General features: G+C 36.4%; 1 protein-coding gene across 5 annotated transcripts in view; it reads left to right on the forward strand.

Moving 5' to 3' along the window:
* Window positions 1-22860, forward strand: part of LOC145986448 (serine/threonine-protein kinase tousled-like 2) — a 160268-nt gene that overhangs the window by 69375 nt on the left and 68033 nt on the right. For all 5 annotated transcript variants that reach the window (XM_083120470.1, XM_083120471.1, XM_083120472.1 and 2 more), the window contains 2 exons: window positions 17154-17242; window positions 20426-20542. In XM_083120470.1, the coding sequence (XP_082976596.1) occupies window positions 17154-17242; window positions 20426-20542 (206 nt within the window). The remainder of the gene's footprint in view (window positions 1-17153; window positions 17243-20425; window positions 20543-22860) is intronic.

The following is a 22860-nucleotide window of genomic DNA, read 5'->3' on the forward strand; positions in this document are numbered from 1 at the left end:
TGTGGCGCATGTTAACTAAAACACATCCACAAAATGTTAATTTTTTCGTTGTTTTTACTGAAACTTAAAAGTGACGGGGGACAAGCAACAACAGACTGATAGAAAAATAAGATCTAGTTCGCCCTTCGGTGTATCCACAAGCTGAAATACCATTCAGATTCGTAGTTAAAAATCTTCCACCATTTCGTCTTGGTTTGACGATGTCACACACAGCTGTCCTATTCCATGATTTTCCTATAATGAAATGCTAGGTTTCTTTAAGCTGCAAAATAGTGTTTGTAAATGTAGCACGATGTAAGCTTCACTATCATAATTCACAAGCAGTAATTGCAGGTTGATGAATCGTCGTCTTTGTTTTGAAACCTTTATGAAGACGCTAAACATAATTAGGCCATCATTTTTTTATTTTCCATTTTCGGAACTTTCTTTGTTTTTTGCTATTTCGGAATTTTTAAAAGCCTTTTTTCGAGATTTTTTAAGGTACGTTTCATACCTTCCCTGCCATTTTGTGCATTTGAGTCGTATTTGCTTTTCTCAAAATTCTACAAAGGAGAATTCAACTTTTTCTTCGGCTCAAGTGCATCTTCTTGTTGCCTGTTTGCAGGTAACGACAGAGATGGGAAGGAATCGACGACTTAATGTTGCAGGCAACTGGAAATTTAAAGTACAATAACAGTTAGGTCTTAATTGCCCCTCCCCCTCCTCGGGTCCTCTAGTTAAACCCACTAAACTTCCGATCGAGTCAAATTATTTTCCTCAAGTATATGACTCCTTTGTCTACCAAAAATTCAAGCCTGCATGTTAATATCGAAAAGTAACTTTATAGGTAATTAAGAAAAATGTAGGGAATTTTTGGAGAATTTTAAAGCCGTGAACTTCCTATGCATATTCATAAGAATGTTAAATTTATTAACTTGGAATGTCCTTCAGCAAAAGTTTTTTACATCGCTGTTACCTTACTCTCCTCAGTCTGTCTGTGATTACCTCAGAACCGCACGTTGAACAGCAGATTTCCTTCTAGTGAAAGCACCGATGACTTACGAAGTATTTTTAGATTGTGACGAATCCATTAATGAAAATCCAAGATATGCTAGAACGAAGCTCGCAAACCCATGTAACTTCGATTGCAATCGCTGATTTTTAGGCCGGTGCTACACGCCCCATTTAATCCTGTACTTTGTCCCAATCAGATCCTAGGATCTTGGAAACTACATTGTTTTAATGGAAAAATAATGAAATTGCAGTCCACCCAAATATTTTTCAAACATTCTTTGAACAAGAAGTCTTTCGTCGTCACTGTCGTATTTGTAGCCACGTGTTCACTTTTCCAGGGGAATTAGGAACGTTTTTGGCCTTATTGTAAAAAGCGAAATCGTTTATAAAATGAATATTTCCTTTAACAGCGACAAACTCAAAATTTCCCTTCTGATCGATAAGCCAGTGAAATTCCCACTTTCTTGTTTTCCGGGAAAATGTTTTTACCCTTTGATAATTGATGGAGTTCATTTTATTCCCTCGTGTAATCTCGAATGGAAAACTTTAAATGAGACGAACCATATAATTGCTTACATTGAAAGCTATTGTACAAAACATGCAGACTATTTCAGTAAAGAATTTCTTCAATTTCCTGTTTTTACATTGTGTGCTCGATGCTACCTTGCTTTTGAAATTTATTTCATACAACTGCATGTTTAGAGTAATTTCACATAGAAAGTGTAAACAAATTGACGTTGAAAACCTACACAAATCGCTCTAAAATTCGTGCGTAACAGGCTTATTCTAAAGAAAGATTAACTGTAACTGTGAAATTTTAAAATGTGGCGAAAAGTCAGATGCCTGGTAGAATAAAATTTATATTAAGTTGAGAGAGGCATGTATACAGGGTGAGTCAAAATTATCTTATCACTCAAATGGTAGAAATGTACTAGGTCATCAGATGTGATAAATCATTTACATGACGTTTCAGAGATAAACAATAACAGCTAACACACAATGAACATACACAAGCATAAACAATAGAAGATAATTGATGACAAAAGTTCGATATCATACATGTTTGCTGTATGCATAATAAATAAATAATTATCCCATTTGTGTGGTAACATAATTTTGACTCACCCTGTTATGTGCCACTTGTCATAAGTCGTCTCATTTCAGATCGTCGCGACCACTCATCAGATTGAAACCGACGTAAAATAGAAATATATATTCTGTTAGGAAAACGGGTAAAAAGAAAGACAGAGGAGGAGTAAAATTAATCCGGTCACCATTCCATCCATAGAGTACTCTCTTCCAAACATCGAACGCCTGGAGATAGATATTTGCCACTAAGGGGTCCCAGTAACCTCCCTCTTAAAAGACACACTCACACCGTGTATCCACATGTCAATTTAGAAGCGGGTAACAACATTTATTTATTTATTTTGCTAATTTTGAAATATTCTCTCCCTGTTATGTAACTAACTAACTCTCTAGCCTTCTTAAACCCGAAGGTTCATGGCTGCAGCAACACAGGCCTTCCATCTGTCCCTATCTTGAGCAAGATCTATATACTCTTTTCCATCCCTACCGATTTCCTTTAGGTCCATCTCAACGTTGTCCCTCCATCTTCGTCTTGGCCTTCCTACTGGTCTCTTACCATCAGGTTTCCCAACAAGAACCCTGTAAACTCCTCTTTCCTCTCCCATTCGTGCCACATGGCCTGCCCACCTAAGTCTTCTTGATTTAATTATTCTAATAATATCTGGACATGAATACAAATTATGTAGTTCTAAATTATGTAACCTTCTCCACTCACCTGTCTCCTCATCCCTTTTAGGTCCAAATATTTTCCTAAGGATCTTATTTTCAAATACTCTCAATTTATGTTCCTCTTTCAATGTAAGGGACCAAGTTTCACACCCATATAATACTACAGGCAAAATTACTGTTTTGTATATTTTAACTTTTAGTTTCTTAGATATTAAACGAGAAGACAAAAGTTTATGAAGAGAGAAGTAACATGCATTTCCTGAATTAAGCCTACTTTTTATTTCCTCTTTAATATAATTTTCATTTGTTAATATTACTCCTAAGTATTTGAATTTGGAAACTGGTTCAAACGAGTTGTTATCAATAATTAGATTTTGATTATTATCTAACACTTGGTTTCGGCCTGTAAGCATATATTTAGTTTTCTCTTTGTTAACTTCCAAACCTCTCTCTTTAGCAGTTTTGAAAAATATTTTAGCATTATTCTTAATCGTATTTATATCATCCCCCAGTAAGTCTACATCATCTGCATATGCTAACAACTGAGTCACACCATTTAATTTTAGTCCTTCTTTAGTTTCTTTTACCTTCCTTACAGCATATTCTAAGGCAAAATTAAAGAGCAATGGAGATAATGCATCTCCTTGTTTTAACCCATCATGAATTATAAATTTGTCAGACATATTATTACCCACACGAATTTTACTTTCTGTTTCACTGGTGCATATTTTTATCATACTAACAAGCTTCTTAGGTATTCCAAACTCTACTAATATATTATATAATTTATCTCTTTTGACAGAATCATATGCTTTTTTGAAATCAATGAATAGCTGATGGACATTTTGATTATATTCCCACTTTTTTTCAAGTGTCTGTCTGATGTGAAAAATTTGATCTGTAGTTGATCTGTTACGTTTAAATCCACATTGATAATCACCTATAATTTCATTAGCATATGGGGTTAGTCTTGTTAAAAGAATGTTAGACAATATTTTGTATGTTGTTGAGAGTAGAGAAATTCCACGGTAATTATTGCAGTTCATTTTATCACCTTTTTTAAACACAGGAACAATTATGGATTCTTTCCACTGTTGAGGGATTTCTTCTTTATTCCATATTAAACAAATTAATTTATGAATTTGACATATTAATGAATTTCCACCATATTTAATTAACTCAGCTGGTATTAAATCAATGCCAGGTGCTTTGTTATTCTTTAGCCTTTTAATAGCATCTGTAACTTCAGTCAAGTTTGGTTCTGGAACTAAAGGTTCTGCTGTGTGTACTTCATTTACTTCTGATTTATCTCCTACATGGACATTTAAAAGGTCATTAAAGTAGTTCTTCCATCTATTTAGAATATCGCTTGGGTCAGAAAGAAAATCACCGTCTTTATCTTTTATCAAGTTTACTTTAGGTTGCCACCCCTTTCTAAACTCATTTACACCTTTATATAAATCTCTGATATTTTTATTTTTGCTGTTTGTTTCAATTTCGTTAATTTTGCTTTTCAAGTAATCTCTTTTTTTAATTCTAAACGTGCGGTTAACTTCATGTATGTTATGTAACGTTCTTGAATTATCTCAGCGTCGTATGTGGCGGCGATATTTGCGAGACATTTCATTCACAAGTAAGAATGCTGTTTTTAACACAATCTAACTAGAGGCTGAGAAATCCTAGGGAGCTCTCTAGAGTGTCCCCGGTGACGCTCTCTGATGGCCGTAATGCAAGATCATCGGAACTCGATATTTATTGATTTTCCTCCTCACAACTTCCAACATGAAATGTAGATTTCTTTCTGGAAGATAAAAAAGTATACCCTTGTTTTCGAAAGTTCACGAATCCTCAATATTTATATATGTCGTCATTCCCAATCAGTGCCATACCTATAAACGTATAATTCTGATTATCGAACAGCATTATTGCATGCTATCCTCTAAAAGTGAAAGAAATATCATTATATTTTGTTTTTTCCCCTAAATGCAGTGCATGAAAGAAACTGATGTTATCATTAGCATCTCACTGTTTACCTGAAGGGACCACTGGCAAATCACAGATCACAGGTGTAAATCCCATGTAACACGTTCATGTCCTTGCATCCATTTACTCACATTCATGTATTCTCATTGCAATAGAATAATTAATTTCTGCAGTATGCTTAGAATATAATTAGTAGCAAATTCCTCATTGCATGTGCTTGTCGCAACAAATGAGGGAACGAAATCCCTGCTCTCTCATCTCTCTTTGTACTTTTTCATTGTGCCTGTTCCTAATAAACCCATATTTAAATTTGTTTCAGATTTTGTAAACGTCAGTATGCGAATAAATAATAATAGTATAATGTTTAAACATGTAAATCAGGGTTTCCACTGACCTGGACATCCTAGAAAACTTAAAGTCAGGGACGTCAGTCAACATAGGATTAAAAAGCTCGTGGAAGAGTCAGAAAATTGCATAAAAACGTTCAAAAACCAGAGCAAGTCATGGAAATTTAACGCTTTTTGCCTGCTAGGATTGGAAACTGGAAATTCATTTGCCAACTGGTTTCTTTTTTGGGGGGAGGGGAATATTTCGTATGAAAATGTTCTTTCATTTTATTGTTGGGTATTTTTCAACCTGAACTTGATTCATTTGAGCAACATGCAAACTTGAAGATACAACACTTGTTTATTACTCAAGTTAAATCATATTTACTCAGGCAGAATGGTAAAATGGACCTAAAGGAAATCTGTAAGGATGGAAAAGATTGGATTGATCTTGTCTAGGATAGGGATAGATGGAAGGCTTGTGTTGCTGCAGCCATAAACCTTCGGGTTTAAGAAGGCTAGAGAGTTAGAGTGGTTTGAAAAGTTATTCAAACATACTTGAAAAAGTGATGGAATTTGGTTTTGCGAAACTAATGGAAAATCTGTGAATTTAAATTGTGTCACTAAAATAATAGGAACAAAAGTTTTTTGTAACTTACAATTCCAAGATTTCCTTTCTTTTCACAAGATTTGATTTGTTAGCAGTGCAGTTACGACTTTCCCAGCTTAAAATCAAGTTCTAATACTGAAAATTACTAACCGTGATAGTGTATGTGTTCTCAGAGATGTAATGAAAATTGGGAATGGATTTAAAAATTTGGAACCTGTGAAAGAAACTCCTGAATTCTCTGGCTTTCGCATTCAATTCGAACACTAATCATGGCCAATTGTGAGCAAAGCATATTTTTTATTCCAGATTTCTGTTTTCTTGCCTCTATATACTATTCACATATACAATTTAATGCAATTTTTTTGGTCATGCTTGTATTCCTCTCACAAACTGGCAGATGGGGACCTGAGGTGATTATCACGCATATTTGTTTAATGCAAGTAAAGAAATTTGTTCAAATGTATTACACAGTACGGTACCTCATATTATTTTATACACTCTGTCTGTCATACACAAGCTTTGTTGTTACTCAGCTTTCTATCTGGTTACTTGATTAAGGAGGAGACTTTGACACATTTTTACTCTTTTTGTGATCAACGATCTTAAAAGTTTTGATTACACAAGTGTGTGTGTGTCTTGTGGGGAGGGATATGTGTGTGCAGCTTTACAAGGAAAAATGGCACCATCGTACAAGACTTAGTTTGGCACACATGCCCTAGACCGAAGTTCGTTCTTTACAGATAAATTTAGGGAGAACTTTAGAGAACGCAAATGTTGATGTCTTTAACAGATGGGGATCACGTAACGCCTGAACTCTCTTCAAGATGACTACATTCTCAGCGGTTATTCAACTCAGTGAAAATTTGGTATTTTAAGATTTAGGATTAGGCAAGGGCGAGTTTCTGCTGTTCGAGAATTCCTGAAGCATTTATTGGAACCACTTTTTGGAAGTACAACAGGGGAGAAGGGAATTCCTCCTTCTGGCTAGCTCTGAGGAGCTACAAAACTCTATTTAAAAGTAGACGTACTGGCGAAAAAAAATATAAGTTGGATGAATTACCTAACCTTAGTTGTAACTCAGGTGCATGAAGTGACTTATGGGAAGACACTCAAAAGTCAACCTCTCTTATGCATAGTACATCCCTGAAACTGCGTGCTTGCTGGCCAACGAGGCTCTGGCGCCTGGATCCGTAGCCAGTGTGGGGTTGCGTGTGTTCATCTGTATGCTGACTGTTAGTAGAATAAAGGTGTATTATTTAATTCAACTTTAAGGGCATGAGTTGCTCGTAATCATTGCATATCAAGCGTCGGCCGATTATATTTATTTTGCATTTTCCCCATAAATGCGTGTGGAATGATGAACCATGCATACCAACTGCCTTGTCCTAACAAGTGGTGACGTGGTCAAGAACTGGTTAGCCCGAAGACTGTGGATCTCTTGAACCTGTTCCGTTAGGTCAAACGAGAAAATGCAGTGTGAAAACTTGGTGCATTGCCATCTGAGAGGAAAATCGCCATTGTGATTTGCCTGTTGTTGAAAATTGAGGTAAAGAAAGGTTAACCATATTGCCTCGAATATTGTCGCAGTTTCTACTCATTTTTTTTTATATGGTCGAGTCAAATATGTAAAATTAAGTGGTTCGGTATTATTTTCGCGAATTTTTTATACGTTGCTAATAAAAAGTAGTAACGTGGGGTCGGTTGCCCTCGGATCAACGATCCCACTCCACTTCATAACCCCACGCTTTCAGATAGACAAGAGAGACTTGTTAATTGAGCATCCTGCATGTGAGGTGTATTAGTGTCACTGTTCCTCCCCCTCCCAACAAAACATTCGTGTAAATACACATTAAACGTCCATTCTTTACCCACGATTCAAAATCTTAGTAATAGCTGCTTCGTGTCGGGCTACGTTAATCACTTCACCACGAAACCTGACATTTATGTATTACAACTTTCTCGGTGTACCTATATGAAGAAGTAAACCTTTGCCACCGTCACAGGAAATGAAGCTAGTAAAATGCTTCCCATTGGAGTTGATCATGTAGATTATTATTATTATAATATACAATAGTTATTTGAGTTTATTTCTTAGTCCAGTTTATGCACAGAAAGACTAATCAGAACTGGACCTACAGTTTACAGTGAAATCCCAAGTGCCTCCACCGGGTATCGAACCCGGAGCCCTTGATGACGTTACAACTACTCTTATCAGGTAGACTAATGGGACTTGACTCCAGTATTGATAGATGATGTATTTAAATAATTCAAGGATGAAAATTTGTGCATTAAAAACGTCAACCCACAATAAAAACAAGAAATTCTCAAGTGCAGAAAAGAAACCTTTGGTTTCAACTTTGAAGCGTAGATGTTTCATGGTTTGTTATGGCCTGGAAGTTGCAGTATAAACAGGTACTGAACCTCATTGTTCCCTGTTCCTGTATCTGACCGGATGTTAGACTATTTAGATATTCCACTTCCTTATGGCTGATTCCTACAATGCCTAACTCACATGGAAATGATTCGAAACCTTGCTGCGAATCGGTTGCTTGCAGTTCTTCAAATACTTATTAGTATAACCAAGAGCATCGCCATAATACTTTATACTGTAAGCAGGAGTGCAGAATCACTGTTGTTAACGTGACAGACCACTTTTAATTCTTTCATTATTCTTGCCTAGTTCCTGAACTCACGAAATGCTTCAAGGAGATTTCTAGCCACATCACAAACCCATTTTGATTCGAATAAAACAATTGACAAATACATGTTAATTCAGGGTGGCTACTCGCCGGGAATTATACGTGAATTATTGGTTCCGGAAATTCTGCGTGAATTTTTCTCCGTAGACTTGCAAAATTGCAACTTTTGTTAATCCAATTCCCATTGAATTTATACATATTGCCCTGATGCAAGTTTTTCACCGTTTAGATTTTATTTTATCTACGAAGGAAAAAAGAAAGTTGCGTGGAAAATAAAACAATTCTCTCAATCCGTTTACTTTCTTATTGTGTTTTGCAGAACAATCTATTTGACAAATTATTGCAAGATAAGATATCGTGAAGTTGATTTGGTAAATTTGAGTTCCAAATTTTTGTACAATTAACAATTTTTCGTAGATTAGTGTATACCATAACATTTGTGATTTGTGTTTGGAAATTTGAGCCTGAGTATGTGAAATGGCAAATGTAAACTTCACACCTTAAATTAAATATTTTAAATATATGTTAAATTTCGTATGTATTAAATTTATTCAATGTTTAATTAAATTGAATTAGAATGTTTGGGTATGTTGGAATCACACATACCCTTTTCAGTGTTAATATATTTGTGTGCGTGGTTGGAGGCGGAATTCATTTGTTAATTTACAATTATTTGCAAGACTCAAACTGTCAATGGAATAACTGGAAAGGGTGGAACAATGACCACTCGATTATTATTGTGGGCCACTCCAAGCAAAACAGACTGATTCATCGTGCTTAATTAAGGAGCGACTGGATCTATGACCTGGCTCAGAAAAATAAACTTTTTCTGTTGTCGAAAATCCGCTATGATAGTCCAAATTATGGCAAATTAAATCTGTTGAACTCCTTCAAGAGAGAGCTTTTGGTGACATGCATATTTCTTTGCTAGAATATAGGCTTGTGGCTCTTGGACACTTGTTATAGACTAGACACCAGTAGAAGCAATCCACTCTATGCCCTACAAAGAATTCTAAACAGGTGTGATTTTTTTCAGAATTTGGAATATCGGGGCAATTTATCGAAACAAGACAAATCTTTGAAATCTTATTTATTTAAAAACTACGGATAAATATCACAGTCGGTTTCTTCATCTTATAAATTTTACTTGGGATATAGACTAAGCAAGGCCCAATATAAACGTTATAATGTGCCTCCTCAATGTTGGTCACGTATCTTATCAGGTAAAAATGCATTTTGAGACTCCTGTTCGGAACTTTTTGTGATATATATAAAATTTGACACCTTCAAATACACCAGCCTGGCTACGTTCCTCCAAAAAAGTTTAACGAACAAGTGCGATGTGGATGAGAACCTGTCTTAACAGTATCTGTATATATCTGTGACGGGTTAGCTGCCCGTCGCGACACAGTGCGATTGGAGTAAGCTAAAAACGTCATCCTGCTTACCAGATTACTAAGGCGTGAGCGTGCTCGTATTGATTTCCATGTAGTCTGTGGGAAGTTGACTCCACATGTTTCCAAAAAAAGGAATCACGGTACACAAGAGAATTTGCTGTGTAGAGGCTTCTGTATCATTTGGAGTTTTCCCGTGATGAGTACAGATATTTTCAGGATGCCCATACGAAGAACAGTGAGATTATGTTAATTTGTTTTAATAAAGAAAGGCTTTACAATTTTGAAACTTACTATCTGCCAGATGATGATTCAGATTTCTTCATTGCACTGCATAATTTACTTGTACAGTCACGGACACTTCTCACCCCGTTGAAAATCAAATCAATGTGGAAGTTACAAGCCAGAAGTGCCTGTACACACTGTATTTTAGATTATTTTCACTCACCTTTTCAATTGGCGCTGGCGTTCGTTGCATTTTTATATCAGACCGATTAGGCATTTACTTTATTTTGTGACAGTATCTCTACTTCTACGTTTGTTCTATGTTACAAAATTACATACGTTGGTCTCTTGTGTGATTTTTCATTGTATATTTCGTACGAGCCCAGAACTGATTCTCTAAACCCCATACCAGCTAACTGTAGACCAGGCAAACGAGAACAGCTCTCTGCGCAAGTAGTGACGCGAGACGACTCCACCAATGAAAAGTGACAGAAACGGGATTGCCTAATGGACGACTGGAGTTACCCGCTTTCTTCGTTCTGCAGCGTTGCAAACTTTTGAAAACGATAATACCGTACGCACATGGGCAAACGGACCGTATGTTTGTCTCCAGGCCCGTTCGCTTGGTTTAAGAATTTCTTACGGAAATATTAGGGAAAAAAGAGCAAGTGGAAATTTTGACAAGCCGTACATTTAGCGTACGGACAAAGGTGTGGACCGTACGTCCGTACATGTAAGATCAGGGCCCTACGGTTGGCAACCCTGCGCTTTCACCACTCGATTTCCCTCCTCTCTCTCTGCAGCTATGCGCGGCGCTGCACCACAGTTAGCTGGGACAGGGTATAACTTTACTCTTTCCGATGTATCGCTTTCTTGAAACGTCCTGGAATTAACGCTGTCGCCTTTGAATCGAGAGGTTCTAGATTCAATTCCCAATGGAGACACATTGCACAGTGGTTCGGATCCCACATTAAAATCGTATATCCATTACTGATGAACGTATCTAACGTAAAAAAAAAAGAACAGAAAAACAAAACAAGAAACCTCGATCTTGCATATGTCCAATAAATTTGAAAATATCAGAATTATTTATGAACACTAGTGCAACTACTGTTACATAGTCTTTATACAATATTATTTCAAGCTAACTTTGTAACCACAGAAAATTCACAAACAATGCTGAAACCGTGACTCATTTTTACCTTTGAACATGGAAATAGAATATGAACGTGACTCTGTATTCTCGACCATTTGTTAAAGCGCCGTAAATAATAAGAAAAATGTCGTATCCATCGAGGCTAGGCATTGGAATATTGTAAACAGAGATAAGCCAAACAAAGATAGCATTCTTTCTATTTTTGAACAGGTGGTTAACTGTTTCCAACTGTGTCATGCAGTTACATGCAGCATTTGACGTTTTTTAATTGCGACATTGCGAGAAACAAGACTCGGGTCTTCGTCATTTTGCGTAACGTATGAACAAACAGAAGAGTCAGCCATTGTGTGTGATTTATACTTAGTTCGTGTAAATGCGTATTAATTCGGAAGTCGGCAAAAATCCTGTCCATGCCCGTTATCTTTTTCACTTATAAGCTCTGGCATACTGTCTGCGGGCTAAAAAGGTGGAGTTCATCCACAATCGCAACCTAATTTTCACACTCACACACACTTGAGTTTTCTGAGAAACGTGTAAAGTTGCTTTATTTTTCCAAGTGTTCATGTCAGTCTGAATTAATGTTCCTTAACTTGATATTTTGTGTACATTGATTCGAAGATTTTTAAACAACCTAGAGTGAGAAAGTTCCTACTTCTCTGAGCAGACACGTACCTAGAAATATATTTGGGATCCGAATCAATGTCTCAGAGATAATAATAGTAATAATATAAAGGTTTAAATTAAAGTAATTCAATTATAATTATGTTAAATTAAAATATTAATAAAGTATGTAAATTAATATTGCATCAAAAGCCTGTATAAGAATAGAGATATAGTGGCCTTCCCGATGGCGCAGTGGTATCGTCTTCGCCTTGTAATCAAGGGGTCCCGGGTTCTATACCCGGTGGAGGCACATAGTGGTTCGGATCCCACTTTAAACTAATCCCGATTAGCCTTACTGTGCATAAAGTGGACTTGTAACACCAAATCAATCAATGAAGAATAGAGACAGAACAGCATGTATTCATTATCTAGATTTCGTTAATTCAAGATTTCTAAAATTTGTATAAAAACCAGTCCTGGCAAGGAAATTAAAAATAGATAAAAAAATTGAAGATGTATTGTAACAAAAAAGGATGTTAGATGCAGTTGACGAAAAGTAAAGTATTTGGTTAATATTTTATGCATATAAAGTAGTAGTAATAATAGATATGAATAAGTATTAGTATTAATAGTAATTAATCAATAGCAGTGTGCATAAATCTTCTTTGGTACTGTCCTTCAAAGCCGTACGATCCCACTATAATCCTTACCTTACGATAAGTTCAGAGGAAATAAGTAAACATCTATTATAGATACAAAAAGTACTAAACAAGTAAATTTTCATTATTTAATTTATGTACTTGCTAAGTCTTTCGGGGGGGGGGGGGGGGCTCGGACCCACTGGACCCTCCCCACAAATACGTCCTTGTCTCGAGTACATTTTGTTCATGTACACATGGATATTATTTGCAGAATACTTGTAATACAAATTGAGCACTGATTTTTTTGTTTGCAGGCTATGATTAAAATACATTTTCCGCTGTGTAACAACCTTGAATGTTCTGCATTCAAACAACCCCCTCATCACGATCCATCATTTGTAAGCTCATGAATTGCACAAGATATTAAAAGAGCAGAATTGCAAAGGAGTGATGAATTCACTCATCGGTTCAGATTTTGCATCCTAACTCTGAATATATATTCAGATCTCCACTAGAATTTTTGGATGGAAGATGATACAACCTACGGTATAACATTACTTGTTTTTCCCGCTTTTTTCATCTTGTCACAATTAATCTGGGTTTGATACCTGGTGGAGGCACATAGGAGTTCGGATCTCACTTTAAACTGTAGGTCCAGTCCCGATTAGCCTATCTGTGCATAAAGTAAACTTAAAGCAAACAACTCAATCAATTCAATCACAAATAACCTTGTGATAACACTAGCCATCACACTTTTTGTAGAAGTTTGGGGAATTGCTGTTTCTTATTGTGTCGCCCCCCCCCCAAATGTTTGAATACAGTATAAAAATTTACTGACACGCACCGTTTAATTTGTATAATGTTTATAAATTAAGGTAAATGCTACTCGTTTATGTAGCATACGTAAAAGTATTCTATATATGTTGTTTTTATTTTTTACATGTAAGTAAACTCTTCAAAGAAGTGCATTATGAGTTCTCCGATGAGGATTTTCTTTGTTATATGTAGCTACATATCTATTAGTAATTTACATCATGCTCTTCATAGCTTCTTTATGATTTCTTGCATTTGTAATGGCAAAAACAATGGTCTGCAATGTTCAACTTGAAGTATAATGGAAATTTTCATTCCCTTCTCTAATGTAACTTTCAAAACACCCTGTACGAAGAAAACAAATATCAGTCAACTTTTGTTTCTTTTTCGGCTGTAAGAATTATATATATAAGAATATATTCTTCTTCAAATGTTATGAGGAGTGAAAAACATATGTAGTTTTACAATTTCATGTATATTGTTATTTTGACTTTCTAATAACCCTGTAGAAGGGAAATTGACCATGTTGATACGGTGACCTTTTATGTACTGAATTTGCACTTTCGGTGTTGTGTTCAGCATAGTATTTTGTTTGAAAACATACATTTCCGTGCACATCAAATGTCACAATAATTATCACATATGTGCCAATGTTATTTTTGGGACACCCTGTAGACAAGAAGTGTGTCGTGGTGCACATTTTTTGATTCAGTGGGTCAGAGTAGTTTAGGATTTTTTGTTGTGTAGAAGTTACCCAGCAACGTGCCCATGGTGGGTCTCGAATCCAGAACCATTCGACGCGCAAGGCTACCGAGGTGACACTTACTTCCCTTCTTCAATATGAACGAGTCGAAAGCTGGGTTAGGACATGAAATTGCATTATATTGTAAAACGGCATACACGGTTTTGCATATTACGTCGTATTAGTATCCAAGTGGGGTTATTCACGATTGTAAGAATAATTGTTAACCTGCCATAAAAAAGATAAACGCATATTAACAAATTCGCATTGTACGAAAATCGAACATAATCTGTAACGTCTAATTCTGCAGATGCAAACTGAATGCTGCCCAGCTGAATGACTTTTTCAGAAATACATTTCTATACATTAATTTCGTCCTTAATTTTTAATACGTTGCGACTCAAATTAGCAGAACGTTATATTTTGTTTTGCAAACCACTATCAGTTTATAACAATTAGCATCAAAGCAATTTATGCCAGATTAATGTATATTATCATACATTATGTATAATGTATGCATAGGAATAATTTATAATTCGTTTAAAAAATTAAATAACAGTATATTACTTTGCCTGTGATGCTGAATAGCAGGATTTGCTGAGATCCAAGAATGCACGTTCGCAATGCGGTCGCAGTGTCCGGTAATATATGAGCAGATCACAGTACTCCCCCTTGCCTCCCAGGTCCCTCTCCATCAGGACTCGACCTGACACTACCGATCAATAAGAACCAAACTCTCCAGGCGTACACCACACCACACCACTTGCGTATCGCTACAGTAAGATCTCATCTAGTGTATGTAGCCTTGTCTGGGGCTGCCATCATTGCTATCCGAGTCGACTGTGTAGCTTGGAAAATGACCCAGGAAAATGTATATTTTTTAACAATATAAATTACACGTGAGCTACTGCTCTTGTGGAACTGAGAACGTGAAATGCATACAGGGTAAAACTAAATAAATTAGCCATGTAGCGTAAAAAGGAACTATTATCTGTGACAAGTTTTGGTAATTCAAGCAAATCCTGCTATTCAGCATCACAGACAACCCCTACAATTCTAAGTATTCATCTGCACACTATTTTAATTACTTTTACCCACATGTTATATGTTCTTCATAACGTCCCTCATAGAGGTTTCCCCATAGTATACTGTTAATATTATATTCCAGTGTATTGCAATTCTTGATTACATATGCATATGCATGAACCAGGGCAAGAGATAAATATTATATATGCCCTCAATTTCTCGTCAAAATTTTAAACGAACACACACGTACACGTCCGCGCGTGTGTGTATGTAACGCATTAAAAAGTAAAAGTAAAAAATAGAACATATTAAGTAATATTGCAACGATCTCAAAACAGTGCTTCTCAGTGCAAAGACTTGGTTCTAGAAAATACAGCGCTTTTGTATCCTAGTGTTATGCTGTCATGCATTACGCTGAAACAAATTATCTTTTCTGCGTGTAGAATTCAAAACTGGAATGTTGTCACTCCTGGCATGTGGGCAACCCATTTTACACCTGAGTATTGCACCTTCACATAAACGTCAGGATGAACGCGAATGGACTTTTTAATTCCATTTGATAGTGAAAAATTGACGGTGACGGACCTACCAAGAGGATGTGTGATATTTGCATCGTTAATTAAAAGTTAGGATAAAAGCAAAAAGTTTATTATTTTCATAGTCGATAGCTGACATAAAAGTTCAGTATTCCATCATTTAAAAAATGGAGAAATTGAGTAGAAAATGTAGGAACCATGAACTATGAATTGCAGCATATTTATGGTATGAAATCTGATTTATCGAGTAGAATTATCTGCCCAAGAATAGCCCTAACAGAAATATTTGCTAACGCCATTCTGCCTAGTGATCTTTCAGCTGGTGCAGCTTATTTTAATGAAATTCTGCATTAGATGCGAACGTAACAATTGACGTTTAGACAAAATACAAATTGTCCATTGCCATTTTAGATTCATTTCATTGTACAGCCTGTCGTTTTAAGGAATGGAATTGTGATCATATTGAGAAGCGGGTACCGTCGTCTGCTCATTGCACACACACACATCCTTTGCCCCGACATGCATGTCGGAGCACTATTATTTTAATGGTTGACAGCTGCTAGACGACCATAGCACAAACTGCCAACAATATCCACGTATTCACCGTCGATGTATCAATCTATGTTGTAGTTCAGTATTAAAATCTTTAGTAGGATGTCGCAAATAAACATAATAAGGCCAACGCCTCCTCAGATAATTTTTATTTTATAAAAGTAGCTCTACTTATTTTACCATTGCCCACCTTTCGAACTCTGTCACCCGCTAAGGGGAACTTTCCACAATAAAGTAAACTGATAGTCAGAAGACCCGTAGAGATCACACATTATCAACTTAGAACTTTTATTTTGGAAAATAATAAGAATTCCGCGACGCTTGGCATAAAAGATCGTATTAAATTACTCCTATGTAGAGTTGCTCTTGACAAATTATCAGAATATGCAGTGAAATATGTAGGTTTATGAATCTATATTGAGAAGTAGTATGAGAGCTAAGTAATTATTTTTCGATTGATTTGAGAATGTATTAAGAAGCTTGGACAGTTTATGCTATTAAATGGTGTGAATTTACATAATATTCGATCTAGAAACTCGAACTGCACAACTACAGTCATAATTACTTGAAAAAGAAATGATTACAAACGTTTTCCAGGTTAAACTAAACTAATTCACAGATTCATTATTTTATCTTTTGTTTGCACGTTCGGTATAAGTTGAAAATCTAATAGTATCTTCCAGCAGATAGCATGAATGAATAGAGATGCATTTTGAGCTTCGGAACAGCTAACAAGCGTCGTTTCTTGCTTAATTAACTTGTGTGCATTTTACATGTGCAAGGTAGTAATTCTTCGGTGAATATCAATGTCTGGCAACTGTAGAAGGGAACTGGACTTGTTTATTACATTTAACATATTATTTCATTGTCACTGTCTCAGTGGTCGACCCACAATATTGCCACCGAAGTTTCTGGGTTTGGGTCTTGGTCTGGGCATGAGTGTTTCTTCGTGAGTGTTTCTTCACCAATTTCATATCATTATCATCGTTGCGATTAGACTAAAGGGGCAGAACAGCAACTTAAAATGAGAAAAGTATAATGTGTTATTGACTTGACATTTTTGATCAGATATAAAAACCAATATCATCTTTTTCAGGTGCAGTTGCTGGAATCAAAATGGACAATTTCCAGGCACTAGATCCCAGAAAACAAGAATTACTAGAAGCACGTTTTGTTGGATCAAGAGTAAGTAGTCATAATTTGTTGTTAAATTTAAAATTGAAATGAAGTGCTGCAATTAATTTTCCTACCAAACATTTCAAACCTCCAATTATTTTTTCAGCCATTGAATACAAAGTCCAGAAGCACAATTACTATTTATTCACAATTACAACTGCAGTGGCGAGACAAAGAAACAGTTGAAGATATCTCCTGTTTATGCTGTGCTAAGGAAACACAAAACTTGTCTCCTAGCGCAATTTTCGACTGTTTCCGGCCTTTCTCGCCCCTTCGGTGATATTCATGTTATTCAACATTATCGTATTTAGCCGTGGCTATGTGTACTGAGGAGAGGAGTAATGCTGCTTTCGCCACAAATTGAACTCAATAATTGAAACCACGTCATTAGACTACAACAGAAAAGTGGGCACCCCGTACTTTTCTTTTCCTTTTTAACTTTTGTGTATGCATTTTAGAAACTTTTATGTTCATTTTTGTTTCAGGAGTTATTTGTATTTTAATTCACGATCTTGTTGAACGTTTGTTTTAAAGTTTGGTGTTTAGGTGGTGTGTGTTCTATCTTTCTTTTGCGATTATTTTACATCGCTTTCTTGCTTCTTGGATTAATCGCGATGATGAAGAGATGTGATGAACTGATGAAATGAATTGAGGGGTAATTCAGTTCATTATCCTGGGCCTCTGACTTCATGGCGCGTTACACTGACCATTCGGCCACGAAGGTGGCGCATAGGTAGTTACAATCATAAATAACTATGTAATAGCAAGTTATATACGTTTAGTTACTTATAACTTTATATTTTTTTGTCGAAGAAAATTTAGGATTGCACAAATATTTGATTAACTTCTTTCCCGTTATAAACTTCGCTGCAAATTTTGGAGTTAAATTAAGACCATTTAACATCTAACCGCTCTCTTGCGTGAATCGATGCAGTCAGAGCTGCTAAAAGTCACGCAGGAAATCATAGTTTATAATTTTATCAACTTCGTAAGAAACCTAATTTCTTTGTGTTAGCAGTGTGGTCACACAGCTATATGATGCACTTGTTATGCTAAATTCCGGACTTTTTCTAAGTATATCAAGCTTGATAAGCACGACCAACCTTCTTATTTTGTTCGAATATTAATTTGCTTGCTTGCCATCACTGACTCAATTTGGTGAGGTTTTCTTTAGTTTTGTTTTGATAGGGAATGGCTTGGATACATTGATTTTTACCTTTAATTATTATTATCATCGATATTTTGCACACCGTCACTTCTTGCGCGGTGTAAACGATTGCCGTGGTAATGTATTTTTTGTATGCTTTAGCAACACTACGCATGAAAGCAGCCAGCATGGGCCGTAAATTAAAATTCTTGGATCAGTGTTCAGAGTTATCGTTATTTCATATGGAAGTGAAACTTGGTAATTTGTTTAGTTATAGATCTTGCTCCTGCAGACGTGTTGTCTGATTCAGAAGTTAAGAGTTGGCATTGTGACATGTGAAAACAATGACTCCTATAAACAAGAATGCGAAGGAGGGCGGTTTGCTGGGACTTCTGGCCAAAAATAGCATTAGGGGTTACGTACAATTAGTGGAACCTTTGATGGAATCGCATAGTAGCTTGCAGAATATCTGAATATGCGACGTTTTTAATATAAATATCGCATTGCAGTGTATTGATCTTTTAAATTGTTATCAAGGTTTTTTATAGTTGATTATAAATTTATATTGATTATTTACGAAGTGAATAATAATTATTTAATGTAAAGTTAGTGAGTCCAGAAGTAAAATTTTAAGAATAATGATGTAAATTTTGCTTTTAAAAAATAATACTTTTCTTAATTCAGTCTAAGTAGTAGACATGGAAATAGGGAAGCAACCTTGGAGAAAAATATCATGTGAAATAGTAATGTTTCCAGATAAATTTCCACGGGGACATTGCTTTTTTAAAAGTTTAAAGTGTTATATTTCCTCATCTTCTCACTTTTCCATCACTTGTAATGAGGGTGGTGATGGAGGGAGGGGATATAATCCGTCAAACCTTTCCCCATCCTGCACAGTGTGCATGCCTCTGTCCATATGTGAAATCATGTTGAACGATACTCCCGCGATCCCAGATTTGAGCTCTAGCCAGGTTGTCCTCATTGTCGCAGGTGACAAAGAAGCGACACCAAGTGAGATAAATAATTCCTCTCTCATTCATCCAATTCTGAAGAAATGAGTCATTGATATAGCAGGAATAAGTTGATAGTGTTGCGTTCTGGGTATCGTGTCATAACTTACGTTCTTACATTCACATTCTGCTTTGAAGTGTAATTGTCAGGGTTGGTTGGTTGCTTACGCAAATAGGTCTATAATAGGACTGTACCAAAAATGTTTAAATTACAGTGGCAAATGTAGATATGCTTAGTTGTGGAGCAAGTTGAGACTGCAGTTCAACCTTCTACTGAATAATGCATATGGATTATCTTCCTTCCTGGATATTTTTTTCTATCCTGAAGTTGTGTGTGTGTGTGTGTGTGTGCACTGCATGCATCAATTTTTTTCTTGCGTTTAGCGTGTTTGTGCGAATTTGTGTTCTACTTTAAACTGTGATTTCATGTGGCACTGAACATACTTACACTTACGTGGCTTATACTCGCAGCACATTTGTATAGAATACATGTATTCCATGGTTGTAGCAATTTTTTTTTTTTTTTACGCGACTGCACGAGGGTCGCATTCCACTTTATCTGAGTGTGCAAGTGACGCAAATGACTGATCTTATCTTCGTTGTTTTGAAACTCGTTTCTTTGATAGTGTAACAGCACAGGACTTACACTATGCAACTTTAGAACATGTTACAATTGTAAAAGAAAAAGTTAACTCTGAAGTTAGAGTATTCGATTATGGATAATATAATGTGCTGTGATTTTTTTCTATTTATTAAGCAAGAAATTAAAATCATCTTATGTGAAACTATAGTGGATTTATTTATTCCTTAAATTGAAATGAAATTATTTCTCCGAGGAACGAAATAGTGAAGCTTGCTTGACAACATGTATGTAGATTACCCCAGTATCACGACGAGCTTGTTATGTTAAAATCAGTGTATTTAGTAGAATTTTTATACTGGTGAGACTTTATTAATTTGGATCTGAATATGAAATGATCCCCTCTTGTGGATCCTTTAAAAAATCTTTGTTTCACTCGTGGCCTTGTCTTCCAGGGCCCTGAGTACTGTTCCTCCAGCAGCTGTCCGCAGTGTCCAGTGAACAGGTGTGGCTTGCCGGCCACCACAGTGGATTGGATGATGATGGGTGGGAGTCGGGACAGGCAGGCCCAGGTATGTTCCTCACAGCATTGAAAAGCGGGGGGGATGAATTAGCAAGCTTTGTTTCATGTAATTGTGCCTTGTTCATAACAAGCAAATGCCACTGTAAGTATGTTACCTATGTGTCAGTCCTAACTCTTATCTTGTCCAGAGTGTATGAGCGGCAGATTTTGTAATGTGTGGATTGAAAAAGGATAATCTATTAAGATGGAGTCGATACTTCACACTGACTTTCTTTGTGTAAACTAGTTTGTAAATTTTGCAATTTAAAGAGCCTGGATTACTAACTTTATTGTACCCGGTGTTATCAATTGCAAATCGGGGTTATCTTTTTCCTCCGATTAAGCTAGATAATGTATACTCGTGGAGTGTTTGCTTCATAGTGCAACACCCATGACGTCACCGATTATAAACTGATAATTATCGACATTCGCTTGAAGGTCGAGACACTAGCACGAGGCTAGTGTTTCGACTGGATTTCCTCGTCTAATAATTTCCAACTTGTAGTACGAACTGAAGAGTAGCAAAATCGAATCGAATGTAACTAAGGAATCCACACATCTCTAATAATGATGGACATGACGTGTACTTTGTTCAAGCAAGTTGTGAAATTGCCACATTACAAGGCTTACTGGTTTTCAGTACTTTTTGAACCATAGTTGTCAATTTAATTGTCGGTATGGAAGTTCAATGAGTCTCTTTAACTTCAAATGAAGCCTTTTGCTAAACCATGTACGTCAGGAAACAAATTTTTAGTTGTTTTGGAGCATTAATGGATATTGAAATAACTTTCCTTTGGAGTAGGTTATTGAAGCTCTGCTGTTTCAAGAAGTTTTTGATGCCGATAAACATATCCTACACCGTATTTCGTATGTTTGCTGTAACACTGAAGTTTGTTTCAGCGAAAGAATGTGTGTATGTATGCTAATGGCCTGGCTCCCTATATGGATTATAATTCTTAAATGTATATATGTATAGGAAATTCTTTGATGTCCTGCATATGCTCCCATTTCCTTTCTTTCGCTTCTAAATAACAACCCCAATTTAACGTCATTAATTACTGTCTTAGTAACTGATATGCAGGTCTTATCTTTGAAATAACTGGAAGTATTCTATTCGATTATTTATTTTGTGCCGTCTTGCCCTGGATAAAACCAATATCATTTCAGCATTTGCTTCCTGAAAGCTTTTCTTTTGTTTCAAAGAATTTCCTCCTCATGATGTGCAGATCGTGCAAATATTGAAAGGTCAAGTGTGGTAACTGACATGACGGAGTGTAGTGCAGATCCTTGCATAATATATGCAATACATTTTTTTAACCATCGTGCAGAATACACAGTTTGGGTGAAATGTTTCATACAGATGTAATGGTGATAATATATAGTTATGCTACAGCGCCTTGAATAACGTAGTGTGGAAAACGGCACAGTTCTGCGCGCTCTGGCTGGTTCCACTAGAAAATGATCCGCTAGAGGCGCTGGTGTTGAACCCGGTCCTTGGTATTTGTCTGCTTATAATGGAAGTAAATTGAGTTTTCGCTGCAACGTCTGATTCTTTTACATGAATCATTTCTATGAATGTGATAATTGCTATGATCTTTGGTACAGTGGTCGCGAAGATATTAACGAACATTCTAGACAGTCGACCACGTCCTGTTATCGTCATACTTTCGTTAATAATACGGGAGAAAAAATACGCGTGGAATGCTCTTGGCAACTAAATTTTTGTGTATGAATTAGGTTCATTATTATTATCATCATCATCATCATTTCTTTTAAAGATATACACACTGAAGCATTTGTATTTTGGATATTTACTGTCTCTTTTCTTCCGCTTTAAACTAATCGCGGCGATGATGATAATGATGATTCCATGAAACGACAAGGGGAACCCCACAAAACTTTCTTAGTGCCATCGACATGAGTGTAAGGAAACTTTCAAACCAATGGGACAAGCGACACATGATGTTCACACTGTCACACTAGTGACACACACTTCCAGACTGTAAAATAGAATTTATTGCACATGAGGGTCCAAACAGCAAACGACACGTTCATATGGCGTATTCGCGTGATACTTGTTACTTCAGTCGGAAAACTCCTTAAAGGAAGGGTGCTCAGACCGAAGCGACGCGCTACAGGGGGAGTTCCCAAGTAAGTGACAAGCGACATGGTGGCTTCAGTCTATTGGCAAGCGTTCGCTGCTAATTGTGCGAACAACAGATAGGCGACACCAAAAACCGCACATTACAACAACAGATCTAGGCGACTCGATATAAGTCACACGTGTCGCTTTGTCGCTTGTGCGTCGCTCAAACTGGGCCATTTCCT

Source organism: Lepisma saccharinum, chromosome 4, assembly GCF_977018435.1.
Source record: "Lepisma saccharinum chromosome 4, izLepSacc3.1, whole genome shotgun sequence".
In the NCBI taxonomy this organism is placed as follows: domain Eukaryota; kingdom Metazoa; phylum Arthropoda; class Insecta; order Zygentoma; family Lepismatidae; genus Lepisma; species Lepisma saccharinum.